The sequence below is a fragment of the Carettochelys insculpta genome, chromosome 1 (assembly GCF_033958435.1).
Source record: "Carettochelys insculpta isolate YL-2023 chromosome 1, ASM3395843v1, whole genome shotgun sequence".
Taxonomy (NCBI): domain Eukaryota; kingdom Metazoa; phylum Chordata; order Testudines; family Carettochelyidae; genus Carettochelys; species Carettochelys insculpta.
In genome coordinates this window covers 105,548,809-105,568,526 of record NC_134137.1, presented here as the reverse complement: position 1 = coordinate 105,568,526, position 19,718 = coordinate 105,548,809, and the positions used below count along the sequence as shown (strand labels likewise).

General features: G+C 50.6%; 1 protein-coding gene across 2 annotated transcripts in view; it reads left to right on the top strand.

Moving 5' to 3' along the window:
- Nucleotides 1-19,718, top strand: part of UGGT2 (UDP-glucose glycoprotein glucosyltransferase 2) — a 222,270-nt gene that overhangs the window by 179,211 nt on the left and 23,341 nt on the right. For both annotated transcript variants that reach the window (XM_074989263.1, XM_074989273.1), the window contains 3 exons: nucleotides 5,195-5,377; nucleotides 9,767-9,927; nucleotides 18,408-18,522. In XM_074989263.1, the coding sequence (XP_074845364.1) occupies nucleotides 5,195-5,377; nucleotides 9,767-9,927; nucleotides 18,408-18,522 (459 nt within the window). The remainder of the gene's footprint in view (nucleotides 1-5,194; nucleotides 5,378-9,766; nucleotides 9,928-18,407; nucleotides 18,523-19,718) is intronic.

The following is a 19,718-nucleotide window of genomic DNA, read 5'->3' as shown; positions in this document are numbered from 1 at the left end:
GCCCGAGGCGGTGGGGAGATGGCCTGCCACCTGCACTAGAGCACATGTCCCTCTCCCCCTCCTGCAGGTCATCAGTGCCATCAACGTGATGCTGCTCCATAGGGTCATCTGCCTGGGGCATCTGGACAACACTGTTGCTGGTTTCCAGGACCTGGGCTTTCTGAACTGCATCAGCGCTTTGGATGGCACGTACATCCCCATCTGCTCCCCGACACACAGCGCCGGCCGGTACGTCAACAGGAAGGGCTACCACTAGGTGGTGCTCCAGGCCCTGGTGGATGCGAGGGGCTGGTTCACCGACATCTATGTGGGCTCAGCTGGCCGCACCCACGATGCCCGGGTCTTCTGGAACTCCGGCCTCTGCCGGCGCATGGGGGCCGGCACGTTCATCTCCCAGCAGGAGATCCCGGTGACGGAGGACGTCCCCATGCCGCTCTGCATGGTGTCAGATGCGGCGTACCCCCTGCACCCGTAGCTCAGGAGGCCGTACACGGGACACCTCGACCCCACCCGGGAGGCGTTGAGTCAGCGCCTCAACCACGCCCGCAACATCATGGAGTGGGCCTTCGGGCGCCTAAAGGGGCAGTGGAGGTGCCTCCACATGTGGCTGGAGGTCGGGATCCTCGACATACCCCAGGTGGTGGGCACCTGTTGCATCCTCACAATGTGGAGGAAAAGGGGGATGCCTATGTCCTGGGTGGGGCCCTCTGGCTGGCGCTAACTATGATGAGCCAGGCACTGCTCCCATCTGCCAGGCCCACCAGGACAGCCACCACATCAAGGAAGCCCTCAGGCAGGCATTTGCAGATGGCCACCTCTGACCTGCATGCACACCCCTATTCCACGTACATCTGCCACCCACCGTCCCTGCCACCCCCACCAGCACCGCACCCACACATCCACCACCCACCACCCCCCTGAGGAGCACAGCATGGAGTGGTGAACATTAAAATAAACATTTATCTACACTATTCTTGTTAACTATGTACAGGGGGTGGGAAGCTAACTTGGGGGGGGGCGGGGGGAACCAAACTTTTGGGAATGGGGGGAACCTAACTTGGAGGAGGGCAGGGTGCTCCTTCTGGGGCAGGGGTGGTGGGCCGCGAGCCCCGTTGGCCCCTGGATCCCCTGCCTCCCTGGGTGTGGGGTCTCTGGCAGGGAGGAGAGGGTGCGAGTAGCACCAGCAGGTAATGCCGGAGAGTGGGCCTGGTGGGGGCGGAGGGTGTGGGCTTGGTGGGGGTGGGGGGTGCGGGTTCAGCGGAGGTGGAGTGTGCAGGCTCAGTGGGGGCAGCGGGAGGTGGACTCAGTGGGGGAGGCAGGCTCAGCGGGGGCAGAGGGTGTGGGCTCAGCGGGGGAGCTGCCGAGGGGGCCAGGAGGCGGGCAAGGTTGGCTGCATGGTCCCGGAGGGTGTGACCAATGCCCTCAAGTACAGTCAACAGCCTCTCCCAGGCTTCCCTCTGCCACTCCTTCTCGGCCTGGGCGAGCTGCAGGTGCTGTTCGGCCCCCTTGGCCTGGTCCTGGCTGGCTGGGTCCTTGGCCAGGCGGGAGGCCCTCCGGCCGTGGCCCAGACGGCACGTTGTGTGGGGTGGCGTCTGGGCACCTCCGAGGGCTGCGGGGGGTGCTCTCAGGATGAGGGATGGTGTAGGGTTCTCCCGGCCCATGGATGGTGTGGCTATGTGGAGAGGAGGAGAGCAGGTCACTAATATGCCCCAGACGGAAGCAACCTGGCTGTGGCCCACCCACCTGAGCCCACCGCATGGGGCCCCTGCAGGACACTGACCCCCCCAAGGGGCACCGACCCACCCCCACTTGCTGGGCCTCCCAGCCTGGGGGTGCATCGAGGGGTCTGTCATGCAGGTGGCCCTTCCCAGCCTGCAGTGTGCAGGCCCCAGCTGCTGTCCGGCACCGACTGGCCACCACCCCTGTGCAGCTTGCGGCGTGATCCACGAAGGCGGGTGCTGGGCATCACTGGTGGGCCAAAGCGGGGTCCCGCATCCCATGTGGGGGGTGGCCTGTGTGCGGCCTGGGACCACCGGTCCTGTGTGTGGGTGACCAGCTATTGCATCACCCCCACCCTATGGAGCAGATATGCGCCCCTCCCTGTACGTACTGGAGGGTCCCTTGACGATGTCTGGGATTGTCCGGCTCCCGGTCGCCCAGCTGGAGGAGTGGGAGGGGAGGACGATGGTGAGGTCCTCCTCCTCACTCGACCACTCTGTGGTCCCTTCGCCCTCCTGGGTCCCCCATCCAGGCTGCTCTTTCTCTTCCAGCTGCAGCTCCTTGTCCAAGGTGTCCAGGAAAGACAGGGGTGGGGAGCTGTCCCAGGGACCCAGGATGCCCTGGAGCACCCAGAAGAAGGGGCATGTGGCTGAAGCTGCCGCTGAGCAGCTGGCCTGGTCCCTGGCCCAGGCATAGCCTTGCCGCAGCTCCTTTACCTTGGAGAGTACCTGCTCTGCAGTACATTCCGGGTGGCCTCTGGTCTGGAGGTCCTGCACCAGGTGGCCGAAGGCAGCAGCATTGTGCCACTTGACCCCCATCTCATGCAGGACCGCCGCCTCCTTCCACAGGCCAAGGAGGTCCCGCAGCTCCTGCTCCATCCAGGAGGGGGCCCTTTTAGTTTTCTCCTCCTGGGAGCCTTGGGAGCCCTTCAGGGGCTCGGGGTTGGGGGGGCATGGGACTCGAACGGGGGCTGGCTGCTGGCCATGCTCCAGCACTGGAGCGTGGGGCTGGAGCCCGTGCAGAGGCTGCTCCTAGCACGCTCTCAGCTTCCTGCCATGGCTTTCCTGCATATGTGCAGCTTTAAGGCAACAGAAACGCAGGGACCGTAGAGCCCCTCTGCTGCCGGCTGGAGCGGCCCCACGCTCTAGCTGACTGGCGCCATGGTGGAGCCATATTTCGAAAAAGCAGACTGTGGAGCGTCCACACATGTACTCTTTCGATTTAGTATTTCGAAAGGGGACGATCTTCCTGATCTGGGATCGAGGTTCAGATTCCGACATCTGTGCCCCGTTCTTTTGATTTCCTTTCGAAAGGCAGTGTTACATGCGTGGACGCTCATCCCACTCTTTCGTAAAAGGGCTGCTTATTTCGATGTTTTGTACGCATGCAGATGCAGCTAAAATGTATAGGATCATAGCATCAGGAGACCATGCCTATTTCTAGCAGGAGAAAAGCCAGCGTGCTTGGAACTCATTATTTCCTCAGTTACCTTCCCTTTAAGGGTTTGTGTCACATTCTTATGGAACTAAAGAGTTTTATCTTCCTTACCTGTCAAAATTAGTAATCCACTATATTCCACCTGGGGCTCTTCTTAAACTGGTGACAATTTTTTTTAATCTCCTGTTTGCAATAGGAGAATAAAATTATCATCAGGAGTAATAGGGAATAGCCTTATGTTCCTTCACAGATATGTTTCGCCTTTAGAGCCAGCTGCAAGGCTGAACTGAAAAGCTTTGTCATGTTAGTTAGTTTCATTTTGCATCAAACTCTATTAATACATTTTTGTGCATAATTGTGCTACTAATGTGCATGTGGTAGGACTAAAAGATGAAAAAAATTACAGGAGCACATTAAAAAGAGGGAATACATCTATCTGAAGGAACCTCAGAAGGTCATTAAGTCCACTCCCCTGCACTCACAGCAGGACCAAGCACCATTTCTGACTTATTTTTTTTTAATCTATTTGACCCAGATCACTCAATGGACTGAGCTCACAACTCTGGGTTAAGCAGGCCAATGCTCAAACCACTGAGCTATGAGAGTATGTGTAGGACTAGAAGATTTACCCAGTGTTGCTTGGATCAGCAATGTACCCGTACAAATTGGTGGGGTGAATGCTTCAGGGAGGCTCTGGTGGGGCTGAGTAATTCAATATGCAGGCTGTCCTGGGGAGAGAGGACTACCCCAGAAGCTTCGGGACAGCTGAGAAGTGCCTGTCTCTGGCTGCTGCAGCTCCAGTTGGCGGGCCTGGGTGAAAGGTGCATGTCCTCCAGCTGGGGCAGGTACAGATTGGAGTGCCCCTTGTGCTCCTCGGCCAGAGCGAGGATTGGAGCAAACTGGACACTTTCCTCTTGCTCCTTGACAAAGGGGAACAGCCCTCCACGTCCCCTGTATAAATCGGGAGGAGGTAGCTTCAGCCCATCCTCTCTGAAGGGTGCCTGGTGGTGGAACACCTTCAACCAGCCCCTTTCACCTGCTTGATGAGTCTGGCTCTCTTCTGTTTGGTTTTATGAGAAGTGATTCCATTACAAGCACAATCCCAATTTCCTGGCACAGCCAAACCCTGACCATGCTTTAAGTTATAACTGGAAGCTGCCTACCGAATTTGGTGTCCTATCTCTGACCATTTAGGAGGCGTTCTTAGACAGAAAAACTCTCTCAAATATATAGTCAACTAGAATATTTACCCAGCATTTCTTGGGTCTTTCAGGGTAGGGGACTTAGAGCTATGGGGGGGCTCAGGGAAGGGGCTGGGAATGTGGGGGTGCAGGAGCCAGGGCAGGGTGTGGGAGGGCTCAGGGGTGGAGGTTAGGGTGTAAGAGTCAGGGCAGGACTTGGAGACATAGAAGGACTCAGGACAGATAGAGAATTGGGCCGTCAGGAAAGGATGTGGGGTGGGTGGCAGCTGCTCCCCAAGGCCAGTTCAGGGCATGGGAGCCATATTGCCTGGGTGCCAGCATTGCTCCCAGGGGCCAGCCAGGACTGTGGGGTCCATGCTGGTCAGGCAGCAGCTATTCCATGGCTATGAAGGGTTGGTGGAGGTGCTCTCTTTGGTGCTTCCTGTGGTTATTTTGGAGTATAACTGTCCCTGCTACCCGATCCTCTCTTTCCATTTGAGGGGAAATAATTGCATTGCACACACATTCCATTGTTCTGGTATAACCAGACTCTGACCTTGCTTTAAGTTATGGTCAGAGGAAGCTTCATACCAAATTTGGTGGTCCTAGCTCTTACCATTTAGGAGGAGTTCTTGAACAAACAGATTCATTGACGGACACGTGAATGGAGAGATGCACAAACTCTCTCAGATATATAGCAGATTGAGAAAACAAGAATGGGTGTAATAGAAATGGGTGTTAGAAGTTATGGGTTTGTGTATCAACAATGTCAGGTTTGCTGTGTCACCTAGCTCATGTCATTTAGCCTCTGTGCATATTACACTGCATAATGTTTTGTGATTTGTTTCCATTTTTAGGAGTTTATTCCTCACATGGCCAAAGAATATCAATTTCATTATGAGCTAGTACAGTATAAGTGGCCCCGCTGGCTTCATCAACAAACTGAAAAGCAGAGAATTATCTGGGGCTACAAAATTCTTTTTCTGGATGTTCTTTTTCCATTGGCTGTGGACAAAATCATATTTGTTGATGCCGACCAGGTAAGAAGCAATTTTAGAAAAAAAAATGGAATCAAGTGTTTAGCACTGTTTCATGTCAACCCTTACTATTTCCTATAGCTAGCCCATCTCAGATATTGATCTCATCAGGTCTCAATAACTAGATTGGCCTGACTATGCTTTACTGAAGACACTGCATGATTGGGTGTCCAAAATTCAGTATAGAGCCATTCTTATTCATTAATTAAGTAGTACCTTTGCACCATAGACTTGAAGCCATTTTGCTGTCTCAAAGGTATGTGATGCTGAAGTTTTGATAACATATTCATTAAAAATTCCAGGATAGGTTTTGTAAGTGTTTTGGTGCCAAATGAGATATTGTTGTACAGCATCCTCAGAAACTTTTGAAAGCTGCATGTATTTTTTGCCTAGATTTGCAAAGGTGAATACCATAATGTTTGGGTGGTCAAACTGACATACGTAACAGGTTTTGGTTATCAGGAGGGAGGTGTGCATCACTTTTTTGAAATTATACCCCTTTAAGGTGTGTCATCCATGATGATGCTTATGACTCATTATAATTTCTTTTATTTATTAAATATAATTAAGTTGGTAGAAATCAATTTTTTATAATTTTGGTGTCTATATATGTTTGTTTTAAAGCTTTTGTGCCTATTTATATCCATTTAAATTTTAACTCTTGTGCAAAATTATGGGATTTAAATTTTTTTAAAAAAAATATTGATTTAAAGTTTTGAAGTTGCAGGAAATTTTGAGGGCATATCAGAGTTATTTAATGAGAGTAAACACTAAGATTCAAAAAGTTAAAGCCTTTACAACCATTAAACACAAATTGCCATTATCACAGGTCCAAAATAGATTAAGTAAATATATTTAAATCAAATTCTTATTTCTCAGATAGCACTTTTCTTATTTTGGCAATCTGCAAATTTCAGTTATTATTGATAGAAATATTTTTCATCAATTTGCGTGTATGGTGAAATTGATGTTTGTTTACATTTACCAGTAAAAATCTAATCCTTTTAAGCCTAAATATGATCATGTGAAACATTACATAATATCCTATACCATGAGGGCTGGCCCTTTAAGAAGGGCTGAGTTCAGCTTTTTCTGTGACTGCACATCTCCCCCAACCCACCTCTAGTTGATCCTGATTGGCTGGGGTCAGTTATCAGACCCGGCTAGGAAGCAGTCAAGTGATTTCCCTTAAGGGCAAGTAGAGTTCAGTTGAGGAGGAGAACTACAAGGAGGAGAGTGTATTCCTGTAACTGGACCAAAAGAGAGACAGAAGCAAGAAAGGAAGCAACTCCTGTGGCAGACCTTCGAGAAGGCCATGACTAAGGCAGATGCCTTGGATATACACTATAAATAAGGGTCTAGTCCGGGAAGAACCAGAATGGAGGGAAAAAAAAACACCCTGGGCTTGTCTGCAGTACCTCCGCAGCTAACCCACCGGTACTTCGAAGTGCCTAGGCAACTTCCTTTACTCCTCAAAGGAGTGCTAGGCTGTTTACTCAAAGGAGTAAAGAGACGTCAATGTTGCCCAGCCACTTCAAAGTACTGGCGGGTGAGCTGCGGCTACACGCGAGCTGGCACTTTGAAGTTTAACGCTTTGAAGTTGCCGTGGGGGAGAATTAGCTTAATGAAGTGCTGCATATGCAGCGCAGCTCTTCATTAGTAATCTCCTGACACGCTACTTACCATCCTCCCTTAGAAGAAGGGAGGTAGTGTAGACACAGCCCCTATGTAGGAAGCTTTTGGGATCACTAGAGCTACATCTACACGTGTTGGCTACATCGAAATAAGCTATTTTGATGAATAGCGTCTACACGTCCTCCAGGGCTGGTGCCGTTGACGTTCAACGTTGACGTTGGGCAGCACCACATCGAAGTAGGCGCTGCAGGGGAGCGTCTACACGCCAAAGCGACACACATTGAAATAAGGGTGCCAGGAACAGCTGCAGACAGGGTCACAGGGCGGACTAGCGCTTCCGGGACAACAGCTAGCCTCTCCCTTAAAGGGCCCCTCCCAGACACACACAGCCTGCACAGCACGCGGTCTGCAGAGCCACAGGCACGCACACCCATTGAAGCAGTATGGACCCCCGGCAGCAGCAGCAGCAGCAGCCAGAGGTCCACACAGCCGCCCCTGCAGGAGCAGTGCTTGCCCTGCTCAATGCTATGCAGGAGGCAGCTGACCACCTTTTATTCACAGAAGAGGAGCTGCCCCCAGGGGAGGAGGAAGCAGCCCCAGACCCTGCTGTTCTCCGCCCCCCGCCTCATTACCCCCCCCGCCGCATGCCGCCGGCTGTGGAGCTACCCCACGAGCACCGACTGGTGGGAGCGGCTGGTGCTCGGCGAGTGGGAGAACGAGCACTGGCTCCAGAATTTCCGCATGAGCCGGCAGACATTCCTGGAGCTCTTCTGAGGGACATGCCACTGCTGTCCTTGGGGCCATGGTCATCTGGGCATGTGGAGGGCCCTGGTCATGTCTGTTGTCCCCGCCCCTTTACCCGGGGGGTGTGCACCAGGGGGGGTACATACCTGACAGTCCACTCCCACGGTCGGGGGACACCCTCTGGGCAGACGCCCTGCTAGAGCTCCAGGACGGCAGTGCGATGTGGAGCCCCCCGTCACTGGAGGAGGATTCCCCTTCCTCCTCTTCCTCCTCCGGTCCCCCAGGGGTGGGCTCCTGGGGGGGCCCTGGGGTGCAGGGCTTGCCTCCGGGGCGGCCTTCACCTCCGGGGCCTGCTGGGGCTCGTCGGCCGAGGTGTCAAGAGTGGCCGGCGGGGAGGAGGTGTGCTGGGGGCCCAGGATAGACCTGAGCTCCCTGTAAAAGGGGCAAGTGGTGGGTGTGGCTCCAGATCGGCCGGCCGCATCCCGGGCCCGGGCGTAACCCTGCCGCAGCTCCTTGACCTTACTCCTGATGTGGTCAGGAGTGCAGGCAGGGTGACCCCGGGCGGCCAGGCCCTCGGCCAGCTGAGCGAACGCATCTGCATTCTGCCTCTTGCTCCCCATTACCTGGAGCACCTCCACCTCGCTCCAGAGTCCCAGCAGGTCCCGGATCTCGGCCTCCGTCCAGGAGGGGCCCCACTGCCTTTTCCTGGCCTGGCTGCCAGGCTGGGAGCCCTGGCTCCCCTTGGGGGGGGTGCCCTGGGGGCGCTTGGGGGGCTGGCGGGCGGCCATCGCTGCAGGGGTGGTGGCCTGGGGCTGCAGAGATGCATGCAGGCTGGCCGCGTGTCAGTGCTGCTGCCTGCACGCGCTCTCAGCTTCCTGCACAGGAAGGCAGGGGGCGGGGAGCTTTAAGGGGCCGCTGCATGCGGCGACCATAGAGCTCAGGGGCTGGAGAGAGCGTCTCTCAACCCCTCAGCTTATGGCCGCCATGGCGGACCCTGCTCTTTTGATGTTGTGGGACGCGGATCGGCTACACGTGCCCTACTTCGACGTTCAACGTCGAAGTAGGGCGCTATTCCCATCCCCTGATGTGGATAGCAACTTCGACGTCTCGCTGCCTTACGTCGATTTCAACTTCGAAGTAGTCGGCACGTGTAGACGCGGCTTAGATGTGATAGGAACTGAGTCTCCAGAAAGTCTGAACAGTCAGCACTGTATGGCCGTGTCTACATGTGCCCCAAACTTCGAAATGGCCACGCAAATGGCCATTTCGAAGTTTACTAATGAAGCACTGAAATGCATATTCAGCGCTTCATTAGCATGCGGGCAGCAGCGGCACTTCGAAATTGACACGGCTTGCCGCCGCGCGTCTCGTCCAGACGGGGCTCCTTTTCGGAGGGACCCCGCCTACTTTGAAGTCCCCTTATTCCCATCAGCTCATGGGAATAAGGGGACTTCGAAGTAGGCGGGGTCCCTCCGAAAAGGAGCCCCGTCTGGACGAGACGCGCGGCGGCAAGCCGTGTCAATTTCGAAGTGCCGCTGCCACCCACATGCTAATGAAGTGCTGAATATGCATTTCAGCGCTTCATTAGTAAACTTCAAAATGGCCATTTGCGTAGCCATTTCGAAGTTTGGGGCACGTGTAGACGTAGCCTATGAGGTAATAGGCCAGAAGATGTGGAACTTTGGCCTGCCGTATATGGAAGTCTCAGTCACTTTAGCACTAGACCATGTTAGAGGTGGCTGCTGAGCACTGAAGACATGAAGGAAAAAAAATCAAGATTAATAATGCCACAGAAGTGTGCAGCAAGGCTGACCCTGCCACAATAAAAGTGTGGATTTTGCCCAAGCAATGGCTAGTTAAACATGTTCAAACATAATACTGTATCTGCTGTAGACTCATTTCTACCATAAATCAGTGGAAGCAGAGCTGACATTTGGAATATATCTGTCTACAAGGGTCGAAACTTCATTAAATTCCAGAAAGAAATATGTTTATGTTTTTTCTGTTGTTTAGATTGTAAGAAGTGATCTCAAAGAACTTAGAGATGTAGATCTAAATGGAGCTCCCTATGGATATGCTCCCTTTTGTGACAGTCGCAGAGATATGGATGGGTACCGTTTCTGGAAATCAGGGTATTGGGCGACTCATCTTGGAAGAAAGAAATACCACATAAGGTAAGAACATTAATTTATATTTTGGACTGTTTGTAGAAATGTTTAAAATTATGGGCTTTTGTCTGTAAGGCAATAACAATCACATAGTTTTACAAAGCCTGAGAGAGATGGAAATAAACCATAAAATCCAAGCAAGTGGGTTGGTTTAAATCATTAAATTACTTAAGTGAAAACCTTTGATTTAAATCAACAATTGTAATCACCTTTTCCATTTGTAGTAACAGAGAGGTAGCCGTGTTACTCTGTACTCCAGCAAACCAAGCAGCAGAAATGTAGCACTTTAAAGACTAACAAAATGACTAATTAAACCATTCTACATTTCTACTGTTTTCCATTTGTACTTCAGTTATTTTCTAAAGAAAGGGGTGTTGTCATTAGTCAATATAACCATTCAAATGCAGCAATTTACAGAAGGGATGGACAACCCCAAATAGTGGGTGGGCCACATGAGAGGCCCTACCTCACTTTGGTAGGCCACAGCAGCCCATGGCCCTCTGGGACTCCACCTGCTGCCCCACACCTCCCCCCAGTTGTCCTCAACCCCCACACACCTCTCCTGTCCTGAGACACCAGAGCCCCATGCTAAGCTGCTCCTCCCACTGCACAGCACTTTCGGAGCACATGAATTGCCTGATTCATGCTCCATCCCTGCTCTTCCTCCCTCTCAGAGCTGGAATGCTGTAAATCAGCTGTGTGTGGTATTCCAGCCCTGGGAGGGATGGGGAGGAGTGGGGATGGAGTGCAAATCAGGTGATTCACAGCTCCAAAAGTGCTGGGAGAGAGGGAGAGGAACAAGGAAGTGTGCGGCTCTGGTGCCCCAGTGTGTAAGACGTGTGGGGTAGGGGGAGAGCTGGGGGTCTGCAGGCCAAAGGTTAAGCCCCAGTTGGACCACAGGGTGCCTAACACTGATTTACAGCTACATAGAACCTTTGCACTATATTTGGTGTATCTTTTGCTACTTATGATGATATGCATTTATGTACGCCATTAACTAGTTTAGTACTTTCAGATTCTTATTAACTGTACATTTTATTATGCTTGAAAATGGTGAATGGTGTATCTCCAACTAAACAGTTTAAGGAATGGAAAGATTCAGTGTAGTCAGTAAATTAAAGTGAATATTTCCAGTCAACCTGGAAAAAATTTCAATAGTGCTCACTGAAAAGTGATGGGAGCATAAGTTCTTCTTCAAGTGCTTGTGTGTGTGTGTGTGTGTGTGTGTGTGTGTGTGTGTGTGTGTGTGTGTGTGTGTGTGTGTGTGTGTGTGTGTGTGTGTGTGTGTGTGAAAACCAGAAAATTTTGCCTAGCAGCATCGCTTGGATCATCCTGGACGACCCCCTTTAAGCAGTGCCATTGTGGTGCCCAATACATAGTCCTGCTGATCCGCCAACCCCCCAGTCCCTTCCCACAATCCATGACAGCAGCTGAAATATCTTGTTCTTACTAATGTGAACACTCTTAATAGTATCTTATTAGCAGTTAATGGCTCCCATTAAAGGCTCTTTGTCAGCTAAGTTCTGCTGTCCCCTCACAATAGGGTAGCCACACCACCTGTTGACGTCTTCACAGAGATGTACATTTGGAACTCAAATATGTAGGTAATACTTATAAATTTGACTACAAAAATGATAAATGCAAAAAATAGGATTTATAGATCCAGCAGCTTATATCATTGAAAATGTTAGGTAACAAGAGGCATTTTGTCCAAAGCATCTCTGAGTTACACATATTCATATTCAATAGTAACAGGGAGGAAGCCGTGCTAGTCTATACACTATCAAAACAAAAAGCAGTCAAGTAGCACTTTAAAGACTAGCAAAATAGTTTATTAGGTGAGCTTTCGTGGGACAGACCCACTTCTTCAGACCATAGCCAGACCAGAACAGACTCAATATTTAAGGCACGGAGGACAAATCAGAAAAAGATAATCAAGGTGAGCAAATCAGAGAGTGGAGGGGTGGGGGGGAAGGTCAAGAATTAGATTGAGCCAAGTATGCAGACGAGCCCCTATAGTGACTCAGAAAGTTCCCATCATGATTTAAACCATGTGTTAATGTGCCAAATTTGAATATAAAAGCCAGCTCGGCTGTTTCCCCTTCCAGAACGGTGTGGTAATTTCTTTTCAGTAATAAACTATTTTGCTAGTCTTTAAAGTGCTACTTGACTGCGTTTTGTTTTGATATTCATATTCGTAACCCATTTTCCCTAAATCATGGGGGTCCAGGAGAACTAAGCTATTTAGAAATCAGTCCAGTTATTTTTAACTGCTGCAGATAGGCTGAAAGGCCAGCTTGTACATTCTCAGCAGATCTCATGGACTGTCTTCTGTATTGTTGGATGTTACCACCTTGCATGAGTCCCTGTATCAGCAGCTACAGCACATTCTACCAGGACACAGGCTTCATCCATAGCATTTCTCACACGTCCCAACTCAGTAGATATGCAGGGTGGCAATATGGTCATCTATCTGCACATTTGCTGCGCATTACACAATCACCCAGCAGGCCAGAGATGACACAGCATTCAATAGGGCAGTACTCTGATCAGATCATAGCTCCAGTCCCAACTCCTAAAGCATTAGCTTGTGAGTCACCTATTGGAATGCACATGAACAAGCACTCAAAGAAGAAAAAATGGTTACTCACATTTCATAACTGTTGTACTTCAGGAAGTGTTGTTTAAGTGCATTCTAATATCTACTCACCTTCCCCTCTGTTGGAGTAATGGCAAGAAGCAATGGGGGGATTGGTGGTCAGGAAGGCGCCATATCAGCACCATTCCAGGAGGCGCCTAAAGGGTTTTCCAACAGATGGTGCTAGGCAAAATCTTCTGATTTCTGTGCACACATGCACACCTGGTTGGAAAGGCCATGAACAGTACATATTGAAGAACAACAGATAGGAAAGGTTAGTAACCATTTTTTCCTTTTTGTTTGAATCTCCTTGAAAATGAGACAAGTCTCCTAAGTTCCTGAGTCTGTTCTTCAGACTTTTCAAATTGGTGGGCCTCATCCCTTCCATCCTCATTTATTCATGGACTAGGAGAGAGAGACACCTAGGCTTTCTTGCTTTTTTTCAAATCCTGATCCCTTTCCCAACTTTCAGAGTATTAGTCCAAATGAAGAAAACATGTTTTGTGTCTGCGAATTAGGCTGCTCCTGTTAAAAGCTGGTTTAGCACTTCCACAAACTTTGGTCCCAGGTGCTCAGCTAAGGACTTTACCAGTTCTGTGACTTTCTTTAAAACATCATCAGGAGATATGTATTACTTAAATGGTTCATCTCCAACCTTCCAATTGTATTATGTTTAGCATGATTGATGGGTGATGCCTATATCATAGAATCAATCTTTCTTGGTTTGGTACAGCTATGGAAATAGATTTCAATGTATTCAGCATATCTTCTATGTTTCTCTTTAGTCTGTTGTTGACTACTTAATCGGTGCTAGTTGTTTCTATTTTGTCCTATTTTTTCCGTAAATTGTCATCAGGATATCTCAGTTCTTAATAAATAGCTCAAAACAGTCAACAATTGAATTCTGTTGTACATCTAGGAGGAAAATTAGTTTGGGCTTCCCCTGCTTTCTTCAGTAAAACTGAAGCAAAGTAGTTGTTGCAAAAGTATTTTCAATTTCAGCAGCGTTTCTGGAGTTGTACTTGAATAATTAGGCTAAAAGATGCATTAAATGAGTACTGCACCAGTATGGCTGCGTCTACACTACAGTTTTGTTTCAAAAGAGAACATCGAAAGATTGTCTTTCGAAACAGAGCGTCCACACACACCAGCGGGGACTGAAGGTTTGGTCCATTCTTTCGAAAGGCCTCCAGAGCAATTTCGAAAGAGAGCATCTGCACATCCCAGGGCGCTCTTTCGAAAGAGCAGGGCAGGAAATGCCACAGGCATGGTTGAATGGCGGACGAGCCCTTCCGGGGCCTCTGCCCACCGTCCCCTTAAAGGGGACCCCTCCTGTGCCTCAGCCTGCACACTCTGAGGGCCAGCAACCCTGTCACCAGGCAGAGAGAAAGCAAGAGAGACAGTGGAGGTGGCATTCCGGGCCCCCATGGACCCCAAGCAGCACCCTCCGCTTCCATCGCAGCTGTGGCCAGCACACTGGCCACAGTCCTGGCCACTGTACTGCAGCAGCTCCAGGTGGCCAGCACAAGAGCCACCCTCCTGGATGCCATCCTTAGGGCGCAATGCCCTAAGCCGGTCCCCCGGTTCATCTGCTGCCTCTGAAGCTTCCCCTCAATCAGCGACTGGTGGCACCGGCTGGTGCTGAAGGACTGGGGCAACAATTGATGGCTACAGAACTTCAGGATGTCTAAGGGGACATTCCTGGAGCTGTGCCACTGGCTCACCCCAGTCCTCCAGCACTGGGACACACACCTGAGACCAGCGCTCCCCCTGCACAAAAGGGTGGCCATCGGCCTATGAAAGCTGGCCACCCTAGACAGTTACCGATCCATCAGCCACCAGTTCAGGGTGGACAAAGCCACCGTCAGGGCCGTCCTCATTGAGGTAAGCTGTGCCCAGATCACACCTGGACTGCATGAGGGGGGCAGTCTGGCGACGGGCACTGTTGGGAGAAGGGCGGGCCCCTGGGAATAGGGGCGGGGATGGGGACGGGCACGGGCAGGGACAAGCAAGCCACACCCCACCCCACGCTCACAAGTGAACCCCCCTATGCCCTGCAGGTAGTCCAGGCGATCAACAAGGTGCTCCTGAGGCAGCTGGTTCATGTCGGGGACCTTAATGATGCCATACGGGGATTCCAGCAGCTGGGCTTCCCCAACTGCTTTGGGGCCCTGGATGGCACCCACGTACGTCGCCATCCAGGCCCTGGAGCACAGCCACAGGGCCTATGTGAATCACAAGGGCTACCACTCGGTGGTTCTGCGGGCCCTGGTCAATGCCAGTGGCCGATTCGAGGACATCTACGTGGACTGGTCCAGCCACGCCCTTGATGTGAGGGTGTTCAGGAGCTCAGGGCTGGGACATTGTATGGCTGAGGGGACCTTCATGCCCCGGTGGGAGTTCCCTATCAGGGACACTACGATGACACCCTGCATTGTGGCGGACGTGGCCTACCCCTTGCAGGCCTGGCTGATGCAGCCATACACGAACCCTATATGCAGGGGTGGGCCACTGAGGTGGGGCACGGGTATGAACAGGTCCCTGCCACCCTGTGCCACCAGGCCCAGCGGGACAGTGTGCATGTAAGGGAGGCCCTGTGCCAGGCCTTTGATCGGGGGCCATGGTAACCCCCCCCACCTGGTACAGTCCCCCCCCACCCGCACCCTGCACACACACACATACCCACCTGCACGCTGCACACGCACTCCCCCCACCCACACGCTGCACACACACACATCCCCACCCGCAAGCCGCGCGCACACACCCCCACCCCCACCCCCACCCCCATGCTGCACACACACACCCCCACCTGCAAGCCGCACACACACACCCCACCCGCACGCTGCACATGCACTACCCCCACCCGTGCGCTGCACATGCACTACCCCCACCTGCATGCTGCACACACACACATCCCCACCCGCAAGCCACGCACACATACCCCCACCCGCACGCTGCACACGCATTCCCCCACCCGCACCCTGCACACACACCCACCCCCACCTGCACGCTGCACGCACACTCCCCCCCCACCCTGCACACACACTCCCCCCGCCTGCATGCTGCACACACACTCCCCCCACCCTCACCCAGCACACACACTCCCCTTCACCTGCACGCTGCACATGCGTGCACCCACCAGTGCACATGCGCAGGGGACACAGGGTAAATCATAAAAATAAACTACTTACTTTGAAAAAACTGTGCCCATCATTTTCTAGGGGGAACTATATACGTCGGGGGGAAGGTGAATGGGGAGAACTATATATGTGGTGGGGGGAGGGTGAACAGGGAGTCGGCATGGGGGGGCCTCACCCCTCCACGGGGCTCGATGGATGGGAGCCCTATTGCCTGCGCCTGCCCCTTGCTCTCCGTGTCCGGGGACCCTGCTGGGGCTGGTGGCACAGGGAGGTTAGGGGTGCGGCTTGGGTGCGGTCCCCACGCCTGTGCCAGGCTTGGCACGGGGGGGCAGTGGGGGTTGTGGGCTCAGCCTCCAGCTGACCAGCGCTGGGTAGCAGGGTGTGGGCCAGGCAGATGAGGCTGGCCAGGGGAGGTGGGGAGGGAGCAAAGCCTCAAGGTTGGCCTCCTCAGGTTGAGCTGTTGCGGGGGGAGGCAGGGGGATGGGGAATTGGGGCCAGGGGGAAACTGCTGTTGGGGGGAGGGGGTGCACAGGCGTGGGGGATGGTGGGGGAGTGGCGGGGCGCCAGGGGAGGGAGTGACTCATGATGGAGCGGCAGCAGGGGCCAGGTGACCAACCACAGGCTGGGTGAGGGTGTCCAGGTTGAATGCCACCTGGTCCCATGCCTGCTGCTCCATGGCAAGCCACTGCCGCACAGTGCTCGTCAGCTCCCTGAGGACGGCCGTGTGGGCCATGTCCCCTGCCTCCTCCTCCCCAGCCTGGTGGCACCAGTGGAGGGGCTGGCCCTGTCCAAGACCTGGGCCGCTCCTCCTCTCCCTCGATAGTCGGGCTCCCCGTGCCTGTCGTGGGGCTGGGCCGGCTGCTGGCTGCTGGAGCTGTGGAGACAAAAGGGGAGAGGAACAGGCCATTATTAGTCCCAGTGAGGGACCCCCTGATCCCCCCCCGTCCCTCCCACCCCATCCCGGAGGTCCTGCAGGGACCGCATCTGGGGTTCCCCGTCTGGGTTGCAGGAGCATTGGCTCTCCTCTGCCACCCTCGGTCCCACCGCAGACCGACTTCGAAAGAACGGGAGTTCTTTCGAAGTTAATTTCAAAAGAGTGCCATGTCAGTTTAGTCACTCAATGGCTTCTTTCGAAAGAACTCGGTCTTCTGATCTGAATTTCAAAGGTACTTGCTACTGTAAACACACCCTATGTTACAAATTTCAGGTTCTCTCCATTATGTTTTACTAGATTTTTTTCTAGCTTTGCTGCAGTTGCAACACTGCCTGTGATAAATCTACACACTTGAATTTTTGTTCACTGTTTTCTACAGCTTTTACTTCTGCTTCGTTGCTAATACTTTTAAATTAGTATTAGTAATTAGTATTACTTGTATTAGTTGTTTTTACAAGATATGTAACTCCACGTTCTTTTATCACACGAGCACATACTGCTGTGTTGTGTGTGTTGCTCCACTCATCAAGATTCAGATTAACAAATTTCCCTTCAATATTTTCTGAACAATATTTAATTTCTTTCTCAGTGTACCCAGTAGTCTTCCTGCAGCGTCTCTTCTGCCAGATGAAAAGGTGGCCTGCTTTCAATAAGTGAGCCATGTCTAGGGTTACATTGTGAATAATTTTGCCCCTTCTTCCCTGCTTTGCCACTGGTCTTGCTCCTTTCTGGTTATACACTCTGCTCGTTCTGCCTTGTTATATAAGTCTCACCTCCAGAGCAGACAGATCAAGTCACAACAATCTAAAACTTTTGTTTATATTGTCTTCCTGTCTTTTAGCCTGCAGTATTTTCTTTGTTTAGAGACACAGACCTTGAGAAATTCATGAATTTATTTTTGTATCTCTGTGTAAACATGCAAGGACACAGAATAAGGCCTTTTACCTGAAGTACTGAGCACATGCAGAAGAAAGGGCTGGTAGTTACTCAGCCGATGGGTATTTTTCCTTGAGCCAGAGAGTAAGTTTCCATGATGGGTGGAGTCACAGATATTCATAATAAGAATTAGAGCCAATCAGAACTCAGGAAGAAGCTGCAAAATAGGAGAATGATCTCACACAGATGGGCTCATTGGGTGATCTGGATGAGATTCATGATGATGTATGTCTCTTGGGGTCAGTGGCTGGGTCTTGACTCCTGCAATGTGTTTGCTACTTTCTTGCTCCCAGTCATGCAGCCCTTAAGTTCCCCACTGAGTCAAGCCCCCAGTATGGTGCATGACCTATTGTGACATATTTATAAAGTTTAACCTCAAAAAGTAGATGTTTTCCACCTGATTCTCTCATTATATAGAAAAATAGCCTTTAATTAAAAGTATTTGATAGAGACTTATGGATTCAGCATGTTAATTTTTATTTAAATGTTAAGAGATTGTAATAACTTTTTGTCTTAACATTCTGTATTAAACTTATATTTAATTTTAAACAGGTTTATTTTTAAGAAAAACTGATCATTTACATAACAGATCAAAAATCTGGTTAATAAACTGATTTAAAATTTTCAAAATATTTATTTTTTATCCACTCTAAATCCATGTGATAGACTGATTAGCAAATGTTGAGTTCACTTCTTGTGTTTGTGCTTCAGCTACTTTGTTAAAATAACCTTCCTTTAATGCATATATGGCATTTGCCTCCTTGTTATGAAGTTTTTTCCTGTTTCTAATAATTATCTCAAAATATGCAAAATCTTAATGATTTTTTTGTTTTTGTAGTGCCTTATATGTTGTGGATCTTAAGAAGTTCAGAAAGATTGCTGCAGGAGACAGACTTCGGGGCCAATACCAGGCTCTAAGTCAAGATCCAAACAGTCTATCAAACCTAGATCAGGTATTCAAGAAGATAAATAACGTTTTTTCTCTAACATATTCTTCCCGTTTTTCTCTAATGTTTTTACTATTTGTGGTTACCATATAGACGTAGTTACTTTCTTATTAACGTAGGGGGTGCTCTCCACACAAGGTTTGAAAATGTGCTTTCTGTACTGTTGTCACATCATGTTTTTAAGTTGTGATTGGTTTACTAAAGTATAGCTAGAATATCCAGGGGTAGGTATTTTTATTATATTATCAAATAAATTATGTGCATTATGCACATTTTAAAGAAAATAGAATGTCGGGTAATAGTTCTCCTACTGTCTAGTGTGTGTAAATCTTCTCTTGGGCAGTCTGTGCAGTGGAATCCAGCCTACCACCCTTCATTACAAACAGACCAAAATGCAAGGAGAGTTCTATTTGTTGATTTTTATAGTTGTTGTTGTTCAGCTTTTTAATGCAGAGAATTTCAGTTCTTATTGTTCATATACACTGCAACATTTGCTATAGTTAATCATAGATTGCTTAAATCCTGTCACTGAGACATGGGATTGTGTGGTGAATGGACTAGGCCCCAATGCTCCCTGATGGAAACCTCAGTGTTCTACCATACCTGTCCCAGAAAAGGAACAGTTTAAGTCCTCCAAGTAGCCTCAAGAGACTGCACAGGGAGCAGCAAATCAGGGGGATTCTGCAAAAGGCTAACCAAGCAGAGAGACTGTGGGAGGCTGCCAGTCAGGGCCTGAGAGGTCTGTATGAAGAAGACCTGCGGAGACAATTCCTCACTTGAGCCAGAGGAGCGCAGTTGGTGCTTCTGTGGTATTTGTCTACTCCAGAGCCTGGAGAGCTTACTGCTGTCAGACAGGGAATGGGAAGAAGCTTCTGGCTGGTTGCTGGGATGCATGACTTCAGTCCTACAGAAAGAGGTGACACTCTGGTAAAGGCTGGCGCCTCTGGGAGTGGCCCAGGAAACTGAAATCAGTTTAGCTAAAGGGACCCGAAGGCACATGAGCCCCACTTCCCTGGTGACCTGGAAGGGGAGATATAGGCTTACCAGGTCCCACCCTGAAGATCCCAAGCATAGCAGCCATGTGCTATCATGTTTCTTCAGCTAATCTGAACTACTTAATGACCCAGTTGGAATCATAGAATCATAGAAGAGTAGGACTGGAAGGGACCTCGAGAGGCCATTGAGTCCAGCCCCCTGCCCTC